At 44.8% G+C, this 18,812-nt stretch overlaps 1 protein-coding gene across 1 annotated transcript in view; it reads right to left on the reverse strand.

Moving 5' to 3' along the window:
* Positions 1–6,657: 6,657 nt before the first annotated feature.
* Positions 6,658–18,812, reverse strand: part of WNT2 (Wnt family member 2) — a 45,629-nt gene continuing 33,474 nt past the window's right edge. Inside the window, exon 5 of the mRNA XM_045495402.1 lies at positions 6,658–7,795. Coding sequence (XP_045351358.1) covers positions 7,566–7,795 — 230 coding nt within the window. The 3' untranslated portion in view covers positions 6,658–7,565. The remainder of the gene's footprint in view (positions 7,796–18,812) is intronic.

Consider the following 18,812-nt stretch of genomic DNA (forward strand, 5'->3'; position numbering starts at 1 on the left):
TACAGTGTACTGAGTAATTCTTACTCCAGTTACTAAACCCTGTAGAAGAGGAAAATTTCTCATCTGTGAATCATGATTCTAATAAAATCTCCAAGGGCTGGTGTAAATACCCACAAAACACTGGTGCTTATTATTTCCTGAGAGTTGCTGAGAAGATAAGGCCTTGTTTATAGTTACAGCAATATATAAGAAAATCAAACCAGTACTCCCTTCTTCTAGTTGTACTCTTAGGCTGGGAATATTTGTCTTGATTAAGCATGAATCCACAATGACAACTCAGAGTTCAAGGCCTTTCACGAAGTCATCATCACTATTGGAGAATAATGATCAAGGGGCAGATGCCAAAGTTTATTTGGGTGGGTAGACTTTTGGAGACTCCAATTCAGATTTCGTTTTCTGTATGTCCTGCTATTTGTTTGGCTAGTGTGTGACCTCCACCTGTAACATGAAGCCCCTAAACATTCACAGATGGGTTTGCCAAGCTCCCCAGCCTCTGCTGAAGAAACCAATGTGAGCAATCTGGTTGACTGGATACTGGATGCATCTTCGTCATTTAATTATTTGAACTGGGTTTACGGGCAGTAATATGACTCCTCTCATCTGTGGAACTTAGGAAGGCCTGCAATGCTATTAAAATAGGATTGGGTGGACTGCCTGGGGAAATCCAGAGCCTATGATTCAATTACAGGGGCTTTCACAGGGTCAGTCACTACTCGGAAATTACAAAATCAAGTTAAGAGTCCAAAAATAGTGTAAATGGTAAATTGATCATGATCAGATTTTAATCATGCTGTATTATCTAGAACTAGGTAATAGCATGAGGGAACAGATGAAGAGTTATTTGTTCATCTAAGTGTTTCTGTCTGGTTTTTATTTCCATGGGCAGCCTAAGACATAAATTCAGTTTGGCCCATGGAAAATTGTCAAGTAGAAGAAGATTGGCTTTCCAGTTCCTTCTTTTAGCCAGTTGTCATTTGCCCCACAACCCTCTAGCTGGGGTTATCCTTTATTTGGTCTGTCATCCAGGCCTGTTTCTTTCTCCACTCTGCCCTGTGTTGCATCCAGCATGAACTCCCTTTCTCACTCTTTGCTGGCACATGTGAGAGAGCACTTTGAGTTTTTCGTGCTCCTAAAATACCAGCCAGACAAGGCTAGGATTACCTGCAATAGTGACAACTTGTGGTGTGTCTGTATTTGTGTGTGTGTAGGGGCAGGTGTTCAGTGATCAACCTGCAAATGATATCCACCATGGTCTTCAACTGGAGATTCTAGTCTTTCGCTTGAAACTCAGTATTTCTCCATTTTTCAGTGCCCCCTCTTTACTATCACCCTCCTCTCTGTCCTGAGAAACTCAAAATTACAACTATTTTATGCAGAGTTATAACATTCTCACTCTTCCACCTTCCAGGCCTTATTTGGGGGGTTTCTTTCCCAGTGAGTGTCATGAAACTGAGGCATTCCTGTGAAGATTTTTGCCTTCAGCTTCTAAAACCGTATTATTGTTTCTCCTTGCTAAGCTTCCATCCTTCCTTTGATTCCCATCCTCAGAAACCCGGGAGCCTCATGCTTTCTCACCCTCCCAGGACACACAGTGAAGTTCAAGTCTCAGCCTGTCTTGTTCTGCCCGATGCTGCTGAGGGGGTTCTATGACTACATCCATTCCAAGAGATTCCTTCCCAGTTAGTCTCATGCATTAATACCGAGAATCCCATTAAGCCATCACTCCCAGTGAAGTGTTCCTAAATGAAAATGGCAGAAATGTATATGGCTTGCATTTCAATAGAGGACTTGACCCAAAGTGTTACATCAGTGGCTCTCAACTGGGAACAGTTTTGTCTTACACTTTGCTTCCTTATCCGCTCACGGGGAACACCTAGCAGCGTCTGAGGACATTGTTAGTTGTGTTGTCACAGCTGGGAAGCAGGAGAGTACCTCTGGCATCTAGTCTGGAGAGACGAGGGTTGCTTTAAAGATCTTACAATGTGTAGGACAGTCCTCTCACCCAAAGGGTTAGCTAATAGGGAAACTTCGTTGATGTTTGGGCAAAAATATTGGGGGGAAAATGTTCATTGGAAAACACACACGGACACTTGTATCACCACCTCCTCTGCAGATCATCTAAGCATGAGAGTTTCTGAAAGGGACAATGACTGACTATGGGGCCACCTTGGGGTGAAGTGCAGAGTCAACACTTTGCTTAGTTAGATCACCCCAAAACAGTTCATCGGGGAAGAGCAAATGTTAGGTGGATTTTCTTTGCTGGAGGGGAGTTTATTTTCATTTTCTGGGCTTTCGATACTTGTGTATAAGTAGCACACAAAATCAGGATACACAGATCTCAAGAAAGGGGCAAGGGATCCTGTATGTTTCTAATCAAGCTGAAAAAATACCATGTAGGCCAAAAGCAAGCATTTACATGGAAAGTAATAATTAAGAGAAGTCAGTGGAGGGTAGGTCTAGCTGCCGTGGAGAGACACTGAGGTTACAAACACAGCCAAAGCATGCTGACTCCTAGAGAGGGTAAGCACTCCTGTGGCAGCCAGGGGAGAACACAGGGGGAAAATGTGGAATAATTTTCTAATCAGGAATGGGAGTCTTAACCATGAACTTACAAGAGTATTTACCAGTAAGGTAAGCCAATTGTTCTCCCTGAAAATCTTTACAAACTTGAAAGGCACCTCTTGATCAACTTGTGTTGCGTGTAGTCCTGAGAAAAGACAAGGGAATAATTCCCATAACCTGCAGGGATTTCTTTTCACCAGAGGGTTTGGCAAGACTATCACAAGTTTAAAATAACAAAGTCAACACTGAAAATTCACTTTATTATGTTTTGATTTCACAGAAAATGTAGACTTGTAAATAACAATAGTTCTTTGTAACAATCTGCGTGACACTTTTATTAGCTCATGGATGTGGGAGGTTTGGTTAAACAGGAATCATGTGAATATCAGGGGAAAAAAAGCTGGAGTTGGAACAACTATGATTTAGAAAAATAATAATCATGTTGGGCTTTGCAAACCACCTGTCACCTTGCTGATCCCCTGAAAAATGTAAAGAACATTCTCATGGATGAGTGACAGAAAATTTTCTCTGCCTAGGTAAGGAGAAGGTCAAAATAAGCAGGCCTTTGTCAGCTTACACCAGCAGATTGTTTTTCAGAAGGTCAGCAGAGACCTGACAAAAGCAATTTACCGGCTTTGGAACTGGTGAGGTTTATTTGTTAAGAGTACACTTCTTGCTCTTAAGATAAGGAAACATGGGTTGAAGGACAGTAAATAGACACAAAAGAATGGTTCTGGTCTATTGGACACCTCTCTGAGCCTTTATTTGGAGAGCAGGCAAGAGGCGAGATGAATGTTCTTCAGCTGAGTGAGACAATACCAGCTCCAGACCAGCCTTTAATAAATGAGAAGTAATCACAATATGTTGGCTTAAAAATGCCATCAAGGACAAGTGCGTGTACAGTCATGTTGGCTGCTTCTAAGGGAGCCCCGCTTTAGGTTTTGCAGAGTTGATGTAAGGTTCCTTAATAAATTAATAAAGCTGAGAAATGTCAACGTGAAGCTAGATTTTCTCGCTTTAAAGCTACTTTCTTTGAAAAGGAAATGTGAGACCTGATGTTTTTCAAGCTTTGTAATAACTCCAATAAAAAAGAATACAGCTGTGACAATTGAGAACATCTCTTGAAATTAACCTTGACAGCCTTGAGCAAAGCTACACAACAGGTATGGAGAATGTGAGCAGTGGCTTGAGGCCCTGCACTTCTGGGCCTCCTGACGCCTTGGGAAGTAGGTGCTGGGAGGGGACAGGGAAGCAACTGACAGCAGGAAGGGTGGAGGTTACTCCCAAGAGCTGAAAAAGCCACTCTTCACCATCACCACGCTCACTCAGCCTGTCACTTAATAGCAGCCACCTGACTCTTTCCCTCTTAATCCTTCTCCCATTATCCAGCCCCATACAGAATAAATTGCCATTAGTAGATTCTTCTGGGATGTTCCTTTCAGTCTGGTGACATCCATATAAGGGAGAGCAGATAATCAGTATTCTGGGGTGCCCTATGATTCTCCCACTTCTGAGCATCTGTGGTCCAGTCATATGCCAGGGCCTCCGTCCTGGAGGGGCAAAGACCCACTGCTGAGTGTGGTCCTGGCACTTGGGGCTTTTGTGCTGGAGCTAAACGTGAGAGGCTATCCAAGATGTTGTAACTAGATTGCACCTTTTTTTTTTTTTTTTTAATATATGAAATTTATTGTCAGATTGGTTTCCATACAACACTAAGTGCTCAGGGGGTATTGAAAGCACTAAGTGCTAAGGGGTGTTGAAAGATGCCCTCTTCAATACCCATCACCTACCCTCCCCTCCCTCCCACCCCCCATCAACCCTCAGTTTGTTCTCAGTTTTTAATTAAGTCTCTTATACTTTGAAGATGCACCTTGACAAAGGTGCTCACAGAATACAAAGATCAGTCCAATACAGACCAATTTAGGGAGGCAAATTTATTGAGGACAACAAATTTGCTAAAACTCAGAGTCACGTGCAGATTACATCTTTACTATAGAAAACTCCACTGAATTAGTCAAGATCTCCTATTCTGTTAGAACTTTTAAAGATGTTGCAGAACATTAATTGGCATCATCGTGGGCCTAGAAAACTTTGTTTTGTAATAAGATTTTTATCGGGAGGAAATTTTTAAGGGGATCTGAATGGAGTCTCTCATTTTGTTTTGGGTAATTTGTGCCATACATTGCCTTAAAAGCCTCAGGTAATCAAGACTTTAGTATAGTTTAGAATCGTGGACTGTGGAGCCTCAACCAAGCCCTAAAGAAAATGAGTTTGAAATTATCTTCACCTGTTTTTAATTTTTTTCCATAGTGGAGATTTCCTCTATTTGAAAACAGATAAAAATCTTTCAGTCTCTTGTTATACCCTCCCTAATGGCGATACCTACTGGCATTTCAGATGGCTGCCAGAGTCTCCCTTACAGATTAGGGAAATTTATGCAGGTTCCTGCATGGGTACACCTTGTTCCCTTGCTCCTTATCAAGTAGGGTGCATCTCAGCAAAAAAACAAAGTCAGATAAAAATATCCTAGGGGTTATGGGGTGCCTGGGTGGCTCAGTCAGTTAAGCGTCTGACTTCAGCTCAGGTCATGATCTTGCTGTTCGTGAGTTCGAGCCCCGCATCAGGATTCTGTGTTGACAGTGCAAAGCCTGGAGGCTGCTTCAGATTCTGTGTGTGTATCTCTCTCTCTCTCTCTCTCTCTCTCTCTCTCTCTGCCCCTCCCCCTCCCTCAAAAAGTAGATAAACATTAAAAATATTTTTTTTAAAGAAAGCATCCCAAGAATTAAAAGAGATAATGACCATCCCTTTTGGATGCTAAAATTATTTAGACTCCACTTGCATTAATTCCGAGACAAACTAGATAAAGTGCTTGGCTTTCCTGACTGCTCTGAACATGTGGTCCTGTTTGTCATGGGGCTTGAGAGCAGTGGCAGATATCTGCACAGAGATCTTCACCTCTCGCAGTCTCAGTTTCCCCAGATACAAACTGAAGGGAGCTGAGATGTCTACTTAGATCCTTTCCATTTCTCAACACACCTATGGATTTATGATTTCATAATTCATCCAGCAGGCAGAAGGGCTGATGGCTGTGGGACCACCATGAAAGTCCCCTCATCCCCCCAGGAAGGCATTCACAGACAGCTTCAGTGTAACTAAGACCGAGCCCACCTGCCTGGCTTTCCCACACCCTGCCGAAGGCCCACACTGAGCTCTGAGCAATTCTGTCATGCTCCCCCTTCCTGCCTCTGAATCCATAGAATAAAAAGAGGAAAGAACCACTTTGGAAAAATCAGATGACTAACTCTAGGGAGTGAGAGAAAGGAGATAAATTCTGTTGTTTTTACGAGGGTGAGGAGGCAAGTATCAATTATGACAAAATACCTCAGCAGGTTGATGTCTGTGAGCCTCAGTCTAAACGTCCTGCTGCAGAGCAAGGATGGAGAAACTGAAGGCCAGACTATGGACGAATGAGCAAACATCAGTGTGACACCAGATGCATAGAATGGAAATCCTGTTAATAAATGTAGCTCAGCAAAGAGACCATATTTAGAACCAGAACCTAATTGTGCCAAGCGGATGAGAAGTAACTTCAGATATTTCGCCTTTCTTTCACTTAATATACAAAATGGGGTGGCAGCCTCTCCATTTTCCCTGGATGTCATCTTTTGGATCATGACAGAAGCCGGCCACAATCTGCACACTGATGTTCCCATAATTACAGCTGGGTCCCTTAAATAGAGTCTCTAAATTACGATTTGTTTGCCATATAATATACTAGGGTTACCAACCTTATAAGCAAGGCTATGTGTCATTTGCTTGAGGCTATGATATCTTGACATCTTGTCAGCCTCAGAAGAACACAATTAAATATGGCAGGTCTTTAAAATGTGCTTGGAGGGTGATGGGTATATGCTGATGCTCCTTGGCACAAATGGCAGACCTCTTTTGGGCATCTGCTCACGGTGCAGGCCGTGTAGGCGTGACTTACCTCTGGAAACCTCTCTGTCAGCATGTTGGTTCCCTAGTCTTGCCGTCCCAAAAGTTATCATTCTGAAGGCCATTTCAACTACAAAATTCCATGGGTCACATGCATCATACCAGATAGAAATTTTATTCCCCTTTTTCTCCTTATCTGTACAGACACATTTTCTGATATTTTACTCACTGTTATTCTCCTCCATCCTCCCCCAATAGGTCAGAACACTGCCAGATCATCAATCTTTCTTTTAAATTCCCTTCAGATCTTAAGTGAGATCCCTAAAGTTGCTTTATATTAAGGGGATTTTATATATAAAGTTGCTTTATATTAAGTCAATGCAAAGCAATGACTTTCTGAGGCTCTTGCTATTGTAAAGATTCCAAAACTGTACCAAAGGACAACAGTCCCATCTTGTTACGTCAAATTTTAATATAGCAATAAGTGCTTTGAAAAATATGCGTTTTAAACCTGAAGTTCTTTGAAAGCCATCTTTCTCCAGGCAGTTACCAATTACCCCTGGACGCGGTAGCTGCGAAAATCACTTGATCAGGCAAAAGCCTTGCTTGGTCTTTTCAGGATTTACAGTTAATTCGGTGGCAGTTGGTCCTGCTGTCTTTACCCTCCTGAGAGAAGTATGGGATTTCTGAACTATGATCATTTATTGGGAGACACAGAGAAAGCTCCTTTGGGACACTCTTTTCCCCTCTGGCCAGCCGCTCTAGAAAGAGGAAACGTCTAGGTGGGTGGAGACAGTGATGTGGCCGGCCCCTCCCCTCCTAGCAGTCTGTCCTGACCAGGAAGAGATGCGGCCCAGAATGCTCGAAGGCGGAGGGAATAAGGCATGCTTTGTGTGCAACACGTGGCCCCAGTTCTGGGGCCCCCTGGGTGGGAGAGGAAGGACTTCTGTTGAGGCAAAGTCACATGCCTTAGGAAATATCTCCCCGAGAAAACCCAAAGGCCCAGTGTCCTTGCAGATCCAATGGAGTCCTTGCAGGAGAGAAGGTGATGGCAACCTCCTCTGGGGTCATGTGGGAGCCGCCCAGTCAACGCTTTTAGGGGCCTTGCATGTGTGCACGTCCAGGGCCTCCAGACAGTCCTGACAGCGCACGGCACAGCACCAGTGGAACTTACACTCGCACTTGGTCATCCGGGTGACGTGGGAGGTGTCATAGCCTCTCCCGCAGCACATGACCTCGCAGCTGTCCATGCCCCGGGAAGTCAGGTTGCATACACGGCCTGCTGTACCCAGAGAGCCTGGAAGACAAGTGAGGGAGGTGTCACCGCAAAGCTGTGGGCAGAATACAATATGCCTCAGGAGGAGGAGAATCCACCCTCCGGGACCGGGCCCTGGACCCCCCAACCCCAACCTGGGGCTGTGTACCACCTGTTCTGTGGCCCAGGCAGCATCTGTCCTCCCCAGGGGCCAGCTGCGGCATGTGTAGTGGAGCCCAGAGGACCAAGTGCAGGAAAGATGGACACAAAACTTTGGACCTACCTTGGGCAACTTTAACTCTAGTGATCCCACTTCTGAGCTGGATAAACCTTTCAGTTTCTCTTTACCCAGACTAGGATTGATGGGTCACTGCATGGGCAAGGCCAGATCAGATGGAAAGAAGGATCTAGTATATCTCCCTCTCTCCTGACCTCAAACCACATCAAGGAAGCAGTGACCCAGGTTAGTGCTCTCTGCATTTGTCAGGGCGTGGAACCCTCAAAGGGAGAGGATTCGGCCTACCCAGGCCTGACCACACTGCCTTTTTTTTTTTTTTTAATTTTTTTTTCAACGTTTATTTATTTTTGGGACAGAGAGAGACAGAGCATGAACGGGGGAGGGGCAGAGAGAGAGGGAAACACAGAATCGGAAACAGGCTCCAGGCTCTGAGCCATCAGCCCAGAGCCCGACGCGGGGCTCGAACTCACGGGCCGCGAGATCGTGACCTGGCTGAAGTCGGACGCTTAACCGACTACGCCACCCAGGCGCCCCCACACTGCCTTTTTAGAAAGAGAAGAGAATGCTCGTTGCTGAAGGGGAGGTGTGGGCATCATTTGTGTAAGACCTTGAGGAGGGAGCAACGCCTGGTCTGGTTTACCGTTTGCGCTGCCATCCAGGGGGCCATCTAGATGTGTGTGAGGCTTCTTGTTGAAGCCAGGATTCTAAGCCTTCAGTGAATAAAATTGGCATAAAGACCTGTTAGGAATTACCAGTGGAATGTTGTTGTCTTAGTTAATTAGGGTGAGGTTTCCTAAATGGCAATTCATCTTTATGAATTTGTTTCTGAAAAAGACTCTTAAAGATAGAAAGCCTCTTAATCTGTTCTATTCCTGGAGAAGCACCCAGAAGTCTTTTACAAGAGCATTATTGGACAATGGAGCAGAACAGAGTGCAGTGGGCATTTGTGTAGTTTGCTCCACCTATGATGATCCTTTCTGCTTCTTTCTCGGGCACGGAAATGGGCAGTTGGCAGCCATGTTGAACAACACGACCCGGCTCAGCTGGTGGCAGGTGATCAGACCAGAGCTGGGGACCTGACTTGTGCTGGGGAAATCTGTTAGGTTTCCCCAGGGATTTGCAGGTTTGTTGGAGATAGGCAGGCAGTCTTGCCTAATATGGACTCAGTAGCCATTGGCAGCCATGTACTATGATGAAGCGTGTGGACCAGTGGAGGTCTACAGAGAGATAAGAAAGAGGCAGATGTACAGACAGCAAGACAAGACGTGGAAAGCGGATGCTACCCAGATCCTGGACTATTTTTCCAGAGGTGCTTCCATTTGTCCCTGAAGCCTGGCTGCATTCTAACCTTTGGGTTCCTAGAGATTCTGCATGCTTTTAATAAACTTCCCCTTTCAGCTTAAACCACTCCAATTTCTGTTGCTTGCAATCAACAATCCTAAACAATTGACAAACCCAGAGAAGCTAAACTCTTCATTAAAAAAAAAAAAAGTACATTGGAATGAAAGACAGTGACTTCATTCATTTTCAGTTCCTCCATCATTTAACATGGAATTCCTCCCACTTCATAATTCTTGCAGTGTCTCGTGACTCTCTCTCTGTTTATCACAGTCCAAGCTGTGCTCCAAATATCTACAGAAATGTCATGTTGCCCTGCCTGTCACGAACGACCCGGGAAGCAGCCAGGTCCAGGCAGGGCGTGGGGTCGAGCAGAGGAGTGGGGTGGGCACAACTTGCTGTACGTGATCACGCCTCTGACAGCAGGAAGACAGGCAGGGGATTTCATGATGACAGGAAGGATGGCAAAGGGCCGGGGTCAGGGTGGAAGATGGGGTCAGCCAAGGATGGCCGTGAGCCTCTATCGTGCTGAAGAAGCACAGAGTTAGAAGAGGCGGCAGCTGGGGCTGGATTCAGGACAGTGCTCAAAACCACTGCCTGTGCAGAAGGGACTCACTGCCAAGTCCTGCTTTGCAGCACACCCGTCATTTAATTCAGCAAACATTTAATGAACACAGACGTGTAAGACACTGTGTGGGCTGTGTAGAGTTTTGGGTGGTGGTGCTGGGGAAATAAAATAATTAGAATTCACTTCCTATTCCCATATTCTGGGAATTCCTAATATAATGAAGAGATAAATATGTAAAGAGATCTCTCCACTACTTCAAATATTCCATTTGCTGAAGAGTTGCAGTAAAAAAAAAAAAAACAAACAAAAAAAAAAAAAAACCCACAGTAGGGTTTTGTGCAAGGCACCACTGTAAACAAAGCTCAGGATGGTAGAATGAGGTTATTTAGAGCTGGGACATATCAGAGTTTAAGTTCCAGCTTTGGCATCTATCAGCTGGGTGGCCTTGGGCAAGTTATGCAATCTTATCAAGCTTCCATTTCTTTCCTTGAAAAACTGGAATAAAGACAGTTCCTTCCTCATAGGGCTGTGGTCAGGAGGGAATGAGATCATGCATGAAAGCACCTGGCATAATAAGTGCTCAATTAATGCTAATCTTCTACTCACTTAGCAAGGGTTTGCGGAGTGTCTACCTTGTGCTAGGCACAGCTGTGGGAGCTTGGATCTATCAGGGAACAAAATGAAGATCCTGCCCTGAGGAGCTTATGTTCTAGAGGGAGTGAGCCAAACATGTCATAATGATAATTATTGCTATTAATATCAATAGCACACAGGATCAGAAAAGGAGCTGTTAACAGCACAGTTTTAAGAGGTGGCATCAGAGATAGGATGTAGAGGAGGATAAGTAGAAGCTCTGGAGGGAACATGGGACAGAAGGCATTCCAGGTAGGAGAAAGCTTCCCAGCAGCCTCTGCGGCACACTCACGAGCCCGTGCAGAGCCAGCACGGCTTCGGCACAGGTGTGAATTAGGCAAAGAGCGTGGAAATGGAGTTGGGGCACAGGTTTAGAGCCTTCCTGTCTGGCAGCGGTGTGGGTTTTATTCCATGGTGAGTGGTGAGTCTGTCCAGATTTTTAATCCACAGAAAACATGTGGGAATGAGAAGTCTGAAACAGCTTCTTGGAGCCGGGAGGTATCCTTCATGCAGTGGGATTAGTCCAGGCAGGAGATAATTACCGGGGACAGAGGTAGGACAAATGCGAGATGGGTTAAAGAGGGAGAATCACTAGGACTTGGTGACTCACCGAGTTGGGAGGAGGTCACGTTGGAAAAGACTGACAGTTGTTCATTTGGCTCAGCATGAAGGAGATAACTGGGGTCCTCTGCTGAGAGGCGCTTCAGCAGAATGACACGATGGAGCCGTGGATCGTGGAGTGAATGGGCAGAGGGACACCGAGTGTGGGGTGGGGAGTTTTCAAGAAGCTTGGTGACAAAGCAGACAGAAGAGCATGGCTGCAAGGAGCGATGAGGCCCAAGGTGGGACTTTAAGGTTATTTTAGGCCATGAAGTTTGTGGGTTTGTTATGCAGTAGTAGACAGCTGACCTAATTTGGTAGGTTTTTGTTTACGTCAAGCACAAAGTGGGAAGAACCAGTCTATGCTATTAGAAGCCAGCGTGGTACTTTTCCTTGGGCAATAGTGAAAAGGGACGTGAAGGAGGCTTCTAGAATATCAGTCTTCTTCGGGTCTTACTCTGGACTTAGATTATATGGCTATGTTCATTTAAGACAATTCCCTGAGCTGTACACGTGACATGTGTGCTTTTCTGTATGTGTTTTATGTTCCAGTAACAAGAAGAAGAGGGAGGAGGCCACATATGCAAAACCAGGAAACCCAGTAAAGCTCTGAAAGGTGTTTAACGTGGCTGGAACTCAGCATTCCAAGGGGAGAGTGGCAAGAGGTGAGGCTTCAGGGGCAGGTAGAAGCCGAGACATGGAAGGCCTTGTGTCATGGGGAGAGAGAGAGAAAGAGAGAGAGCGTGAGTGCATGTGCATGCGAGTGGGGGAGGGGCAGAGGGAGAGAGAGAATCCCAAGCAGGCTCCACACTCAGTGCAGAGCCCTATGCAGGCTTTGATCTCATGACTCTGAGATCATGACCTGAGCTGAAATTGAGAGTTGGATGCTTAGCTGACTGAGGCACCCAGGCGCCCTAAGGTGTTAAAACTTAAAAAAAAAAAAAAAAAAAAAAAAATTAATGTTTATTTACTGTTGAGAGAGAGAGAGAGAGAGAGAGAGAGACAAAGCATGAGTGGGGGAGGGGCAGAGAGAGAGCGAGACACAGAATCTGAAGCAGGCTCCAGGCTCTGAGCTGTCAGCACAGAGTCCAAGGCAGGGCTTGAACTCACGGTGAGATTATGACCTGAGCTGAAATCGGACGCTTAACTGACTGAGCCACCTAGGTGCCCCAAGGTGTTAAGACTTTTAACGTAAGGGCAGCGGAATGTGATAGAGAGTTTTTACACAATAGGGGGACATGGTGGATTTATGTTTCAGAAGGCTCACTGTGGGTGCTGGGGGGCCGGGGTGAAGTCAAGGAGCCAAGTTAGAGAGCAGTGAAGTGCCCTGGTCAGGGCACAAGGTGGCCGGACAAGGACAGTGGCAGGGGTGGGGAGGGGTGGAAGAGGTTATGGGCTTGGGGGGGATATCAAGGAGGCAGGACTGACAGGACATATGGAGGATGAGGGTCAGCAGTATTCCCAGGCTTCTGGCTTGAGTGACTGGTTTTATGCTGCTGACCTTCCCTGGGGTGGGAGCACCTGGGGAGGGGCAGGCTTTGAGCCAAGATATGGAGTTTTGTTTTCAACACATCGAGTTTGGGGTGACAGTGGGCCATCCAGGTAGAAATGTTCAATGGAAATACCCTCCGGGACTCCGCAGAGAGGTCAGGATGGACATTCAGACTAGGAAGTCTTTACCTCAGAGGTGGCAGCTGAAGCCATGGTGTAAATGACCCCCAGTGGGTGTGCGGAGCCCTCTCACTTACCCCACCCCCAGAGGCGACTCTGAAGTTTCTTTCACCTTTTTGTGTTTTGTCGGTAAGCCCTGCACACCAATAAGCATTCTTTGCTTCCGCCAACATGCTGTCATCAAAATAGGAATTCATGCAACTGGAATTTTCTCTCCCCACTTGATGCTTTGAGGTACGGGGGTGGGGGTGGGGTGCTAGGACAGGAAGGTGAAGTGTCTCAGTCCTGAATCAGACTGAGGGCTTTTCACTGACATCGAACTTGGTGACATTTTCCCAGTGGGCTGAAGCCTAAGGAGGTCTTGAGCTGTGATCTGACTCAGCTTCAGTGATGGTCCCCCAGATGCACAAAACTGAACCCGACCCTGTCTGAACAGAAGGATTGCTCAGTGAAGGGACTCCAACACCATGAAAACTCTGGGAGAAGCAGTCAAAGTGATGGCCACTGACAACAGCTTGACTCACAAGTGGTTTCAGTAAAGGAAACAAAGACCTGGCATTGAGATCTCAGCAGTTCAGTGTTCAGTTACAGAATGCTGGAAAACACCATGAATCTGAATTAATACCACTGGTCGCCCAAACAGGGTGTAATGAAGGCCCAGAAGAAGGAAGATGAGAGGGGTTTTTGAAGGTTGAGAGCCACTGATGTGAGAACAGTGGTGAGGTCACAGCCTGGAGGAGTGATGGCCCCTGCAAGGTACCCGTGGCCCCCAGGAATGTGCCAGCTGAGAGGTACAGGGCAGGCTCTGTCGTCTGGGGAGAGGATGAAGCTGCAGGATGATGGACCACAAATTGGCCCCGCTTTGGGGTTTGGATCTAATTAGACTTAATGACGGACTGTAGGGCAGGAGGGCAATTTTGACACTTGCTGTCATTTGAGCAGAATATAGAGCCATATCATCAAAGCCCTGAAAAGCACATTTCTAGACTGCAGAATCTATACAAAATTTGCTGGCATTGCTTTCTTTTATTGGAATTATAACAAAGTCCCGTTATTATTGATAGCAATAGGGCTATACTGTCTTAGGGACCTCCCATTATCTTTTCCAAAACAGATCACCATTATTCTCACCGTAACAGACAAAAATCAAGGCTGTAAATGTGTGTGCTCTTTATGAAAGAGACCCTCCGAGTTTTATAATCTTCCTGCTTGTTTAGTTCTAAATATTTGAGATACACACTTTTAGACCGTTTTTTTCTGCAAACAATATACCAGTCCATTAACTAATGAGTCACTTATCCCTGCCTGGGCCACAACAGGAACCCCTGGGTTAAGAAAGTCAGCTACACCTGTAAGCCTGAAGCCCATGCATCCTTTCCTTTTTCCTCTCTTCTCCTCATTCTTCTTCTTTCGCCCTTCCCTTCTGCCTTCTTTTTCATCTTCTTTCTCTTCTTTTTGTTCATAATTGGAGCCAATACTTATGGAGCACTGACATGGGCTAGTCCCCGTGATAAGCATTTTGCCTGTATTATCTCATTTAATTCTTATAATCTTATGAAGTAGATACTGTTGTCACCATTTTGGAAATGAGGAAAAGGAGAAGGGTAAGTAACTGGCCCGTGGTCACACAGCTATCAGGTGGCAGGTCAGGATTTGAAGCCAGGCTCGTGTGACTCCAGAGCTTGAGCTCTTAACTGGCAGAGACAGTGACATCTGGCAGAGAGCTCCATCCCCGAGCCCTGCCAGATCCTAGGAAGCAGGCTCCCGGGCAGAAGTGCAAGAGCAGAGTGTTAGCACCCTTCCTGCTCTCTACCTTCATTATTTTATCAAATGAAGGACTTGCAAAGGTCCTGACATGTAACCTTTTGGGAAGGGACTTCTTCTCCAGCATGTGATATGCCGTAGACAATTAAGACTCCTACAGTTACACGAGAATGAAAACGGCTAGTTAATTAACACGGGGTTAGCAGCTGACACTGCGTTTTTCCTGCACTGATATTCCTGTGGAATTCCTGTCACCTTTTTGAGAGATGAGACTGATTTCTTTGCAATGCCAACATGCACATCTCCAAAACATGTATGTGTCCTTAAGGTGGCTTTAATATATGTCACTGATGGGGCCGTGGCTGCAAACACTGAGAACAACTCTTGCCAAGTAGAACTTTTACTGGTTAAGGTAGGCCAATAGCATCAATTTGCATCTCACCTCAAATGGCATATCTTAGCCTGATCACTCACATGACTCTCCCCTGACTTTACTCTAAGATTCACTGAGACATTTCCAAAAGCCAAATTGATCTTTATAGGTCAAATGTTTGCATCATACAGCATGTACAAAAGTACGTATGGCTGGCTCTACAAATACTTCAAAGGAAATTTTAAAAACTCTTTTGAGTAATGGCTCCATCATTAGTTTCCCGAATTGATATGTTAAGAGGATAAAAACATATTTAGATGCTTCACATTTACTTTAAAAATCATTCATATTGCTTTGTAGTGTTATCTTTTATTGCACTTTGATTTCCTCAGTTTCCTTAAGATAAGTTGCAGGTGGGAAGCTTTTTTCCCCTGACTCCCTTAGGTCTAAGTTTGTGAAATGTGCTCAGATGTATGGCCCGCCTGGGTACAGATCCTAGTTCCCAGACAGTATGGCAGACTCAGGCTCAGCGAGCCCAACCTTCTTCTGCCACCTTCACCCACACTGTTAGATCATCTGCCTAGACTCAATGTCCGTAAGATCCGGGCAGTCTGTCACACCTATGCCATGGGAAGGTGGGAGTTCCAGCCTTTCTGCTCCCTGGTATTGTCCTCACCCTGCACAGAGCTCACATATGTAGTGGGGGAAAAGGATGATGAAGAATCAGAGTTTCTACATCACATAAGTTTGGGACCAGAGAACTCACTTTTAGTGGGGCAATGCGAGGGGAACATTACAGAATCGAGCATCCCATCCCTAGAGCTATAAAATTAATAATGGAGTCAGGGTTCCCAGTGCAAAAACATTTCTGTCTCCACCGACATGCATCTTCCTGACAGCAGAGGAGGACGCAGAGCTTTTGCTAATAGTTCCCAGACCTGCACCTCTGGGACCTGGAGAAAGAGTGCTTTCTCGAGCGCTCTTTCTCTGTGGATGGGCCTGTGTCTTTGGAAATTCCTGCCACTCCAGGCTGACAGAAGCCCATATGTTGACCATTAGGACATAAAGCAAGATTCACTTAAGCCCGTCATCCAATCGGCTGTTTCTCCTCTGGTTGACTTACATGTTGTCATTAATGACACAGATTTATCGAGGGAAGAAAAGAATGTTAGAGCAAATGTTAGAGACCGCACATTCATCTACATGCACGGCTTGCCCTTCGCGCAGTAAAAATTGCAAAACTAAAACTAGGAAAGACAATATCTCCACTTATCTCAGATGATTTTATTTAACGTTTGTATACTAAGCAGGAAAAGGTCAACTGGCGCAAAAAAAGCATGTTCCATGAAATTAGCAAATCCTATCATGGAATTAAAGTTAAGGTCAGACTCTTCAAGGCTTTCTATGTCTGGCACTACCTAGTCTACCCAAGTTTATTTCCCACCGCCCCCTACCTGGACCCCTGATAACCAGGCCACCTCCTCACTGTCCCATTGAAGTGACTTTCTGATGTCACAGCTGTGTAGACTGTTTCCTCACAGGAGGTACTCTCATCTGCTGTCCAGGCCTGTCCTCACTCCATTAGATGGGAGGTCCTCCCATCCTTCGAGATTCAAGCCTACTTCAGCACCTTCCACAGAGTTCTCCCTGCTTCTGCTCCCTCCTTCCTGGCCCCCTTCTGAAGCCCTTATATTGCATGTCACACAACAGGGCTCATATGCTGTTTTGAAATATTTGATGATTTCTCATGCATCTTGTCTCCCCCAGGACAGAGGTTAGTTAGATCTTATATTTCTTCTATACACGGCATAATACTCAGCCATCCACATACAGATTCCCAATTCATTAAATATTAAATTAAAAACAATTTCTTAGAAATTAAGATCAGCTTTTCCTCGCTGAAGGAGGGCACACTTCTCCAGGGAGCAGCCACCAAGCCCTCCGGCACTATGGGAAGAGTAAGCTAGCTAACAGCCTGCTTTCCACTCTCATGTTCTCACTTGGCATATAGAGAAAACACGCAAAAAAATATCACAACATTTTAAAAGATCTCACAGATTCGAAATGACAACCTAAGGGAGTCTGTGGCATCAAGTTCAAGTTCTGTTACTGCAAACTTAGAGTGAAATTAATTAATAATTCACTCATTCATTTATGGAATCATAGGACCCTTGGGAGTTTCTGGGTGAACTGCATATCTTAGGAAACTTAAAGAAGTTAATTTGCCCACGGCTACCCAGTCAGTAATCAGTAAAAATGGCAACAGGTGGCACGAAAGTGTGCTGATGTGTAATGCCAGGATTTTTCCTTGGAAATATGGGATTTACATAGATTTAAAGAACGGATTGATCACACCAGTACAAAATAGGTCTCATGGGGAAAGCTTACATGACGGAAGCAAATATATTATTTAAAAATACTTTAACATCACTCTTTTGTTTGTAGCATATTAACATGGTAATTGGCAATGATTTTTGTTCTATTACAAAAAAGGACGTCTATTTGACAAATGTTTTGTTAGTGCAAATTATGTCGAAGACTTCAAAATAGAAAATGAAATTTTTTGAGGGTTTTTTTTCTGAAATTTTCTTTTTTTCTGAAAAAAGTTTGCTGCTTTGTTTTTCAGTTTTCACAAATTCAATCTGATTGCCACTGTCAGTTAATTCACATACGGGCCCGTTTTCAGTGCATCCTAAAAGTTTAATAATTCTAGCACATCTATATTCTGAACGGTAATGCAGATTTACAGATCATGCCTGTAACATAAAGTAAATATTGGATGTAAAAAGTATTTTTGCTTACATTAACAACTAAATCAGATAAACTAACAAGTAATCCCACTGATAGTAGGATTGAAATGAAAAAGGCCCCACACAGAGTATTTGGTGGCAACTAAAAGCAATCGATACAGGCTACTGCTGCATTTGAGACTTTTATGTCACCAGGGAAATGGGCAGCCAACATTTTGAGCTCTGTAAATGGTGCCCTAATGCACTTGAACATGAGGAGAAAAATTCCATTTAACAGTTCAGTTTAAGTGGGAATTTTCATAGGCCATGTGTTATAATCAGTGATGGGTGATTATAATGCTTAGTACTTACCTGTCATTTAAGCTATGACGATGCACCAACATAACTAAGACTTCATTTCAGCTCATGATGAGCATATTTTAAGTTGTTTATAACTTGCCATTCAACTCAGTTCAACACATGTTTATATGCTGTGTGCTGAGGATCCAGTGGTGAACATAGTTCCTGCCATCATGGAATCAGAGTCCAGTGGGACAGACAGATAGCAAACAAATATTTAAATAAATTAACTAAAACTCCTGGTATATGCTATGAGTCAAGGAACAAGGCTTTCTGGGGCACCTGGGTGACTCAGTCAGCTAAGTGTGCAACTCTTGGTTTCAGCTGTCATGATCTTGCAGTGCGTGGGTTCGAGCCCCACATCAGGCTCCATGCTGACAGTGTGGAATCTGCTTGGTATTCTTTCCCTCTCCCTCTCTCCCCCTCCCCCACTCGCTCTTTCTCTCTCTAAATAAACGTTAAAATTTTTTTAAAAGAAGGAACAAGGCTTTCTGAGATAGATCCTCGATACATTTGAGGAGGACCTGGTGATGGGCACTTGCACTATGCAAGTGAGAAAGTAGGGTAGCAAATGACTTGCAGGCTTATGGCTTGGCCAATGGAGTGGATGGCTCTGCTATTTTCTGAGAAGAGGAAGCCTGAGGAAAATAGGTTTTGGGAGTGGGAAAAACCAAGCGTTCACTTAATAGAATCAGGTCGCTAGCAATGTGGGCAACCTGAGAGGTGCTGTCGAGCAGGGGGTAGGACCCAGATGAGGCCTGAGATGCAGTTAAAGCCATTGTAAA

Source organism: Leopardus geoffroyi, chromosome A2 (genome assembly GCF_018350155.1).
Source record: "Leopardus geoffroyi isolate Oge1 chromosome A2, O.geoffroyi_Oge1_pat1.0, whole genome shotgun sequence".
NCBI lineage: Eukaryota > Metazoa > Chordata > Mammalia > Carnivora > Felidae > Leopardus > Leopardus geoffroyi.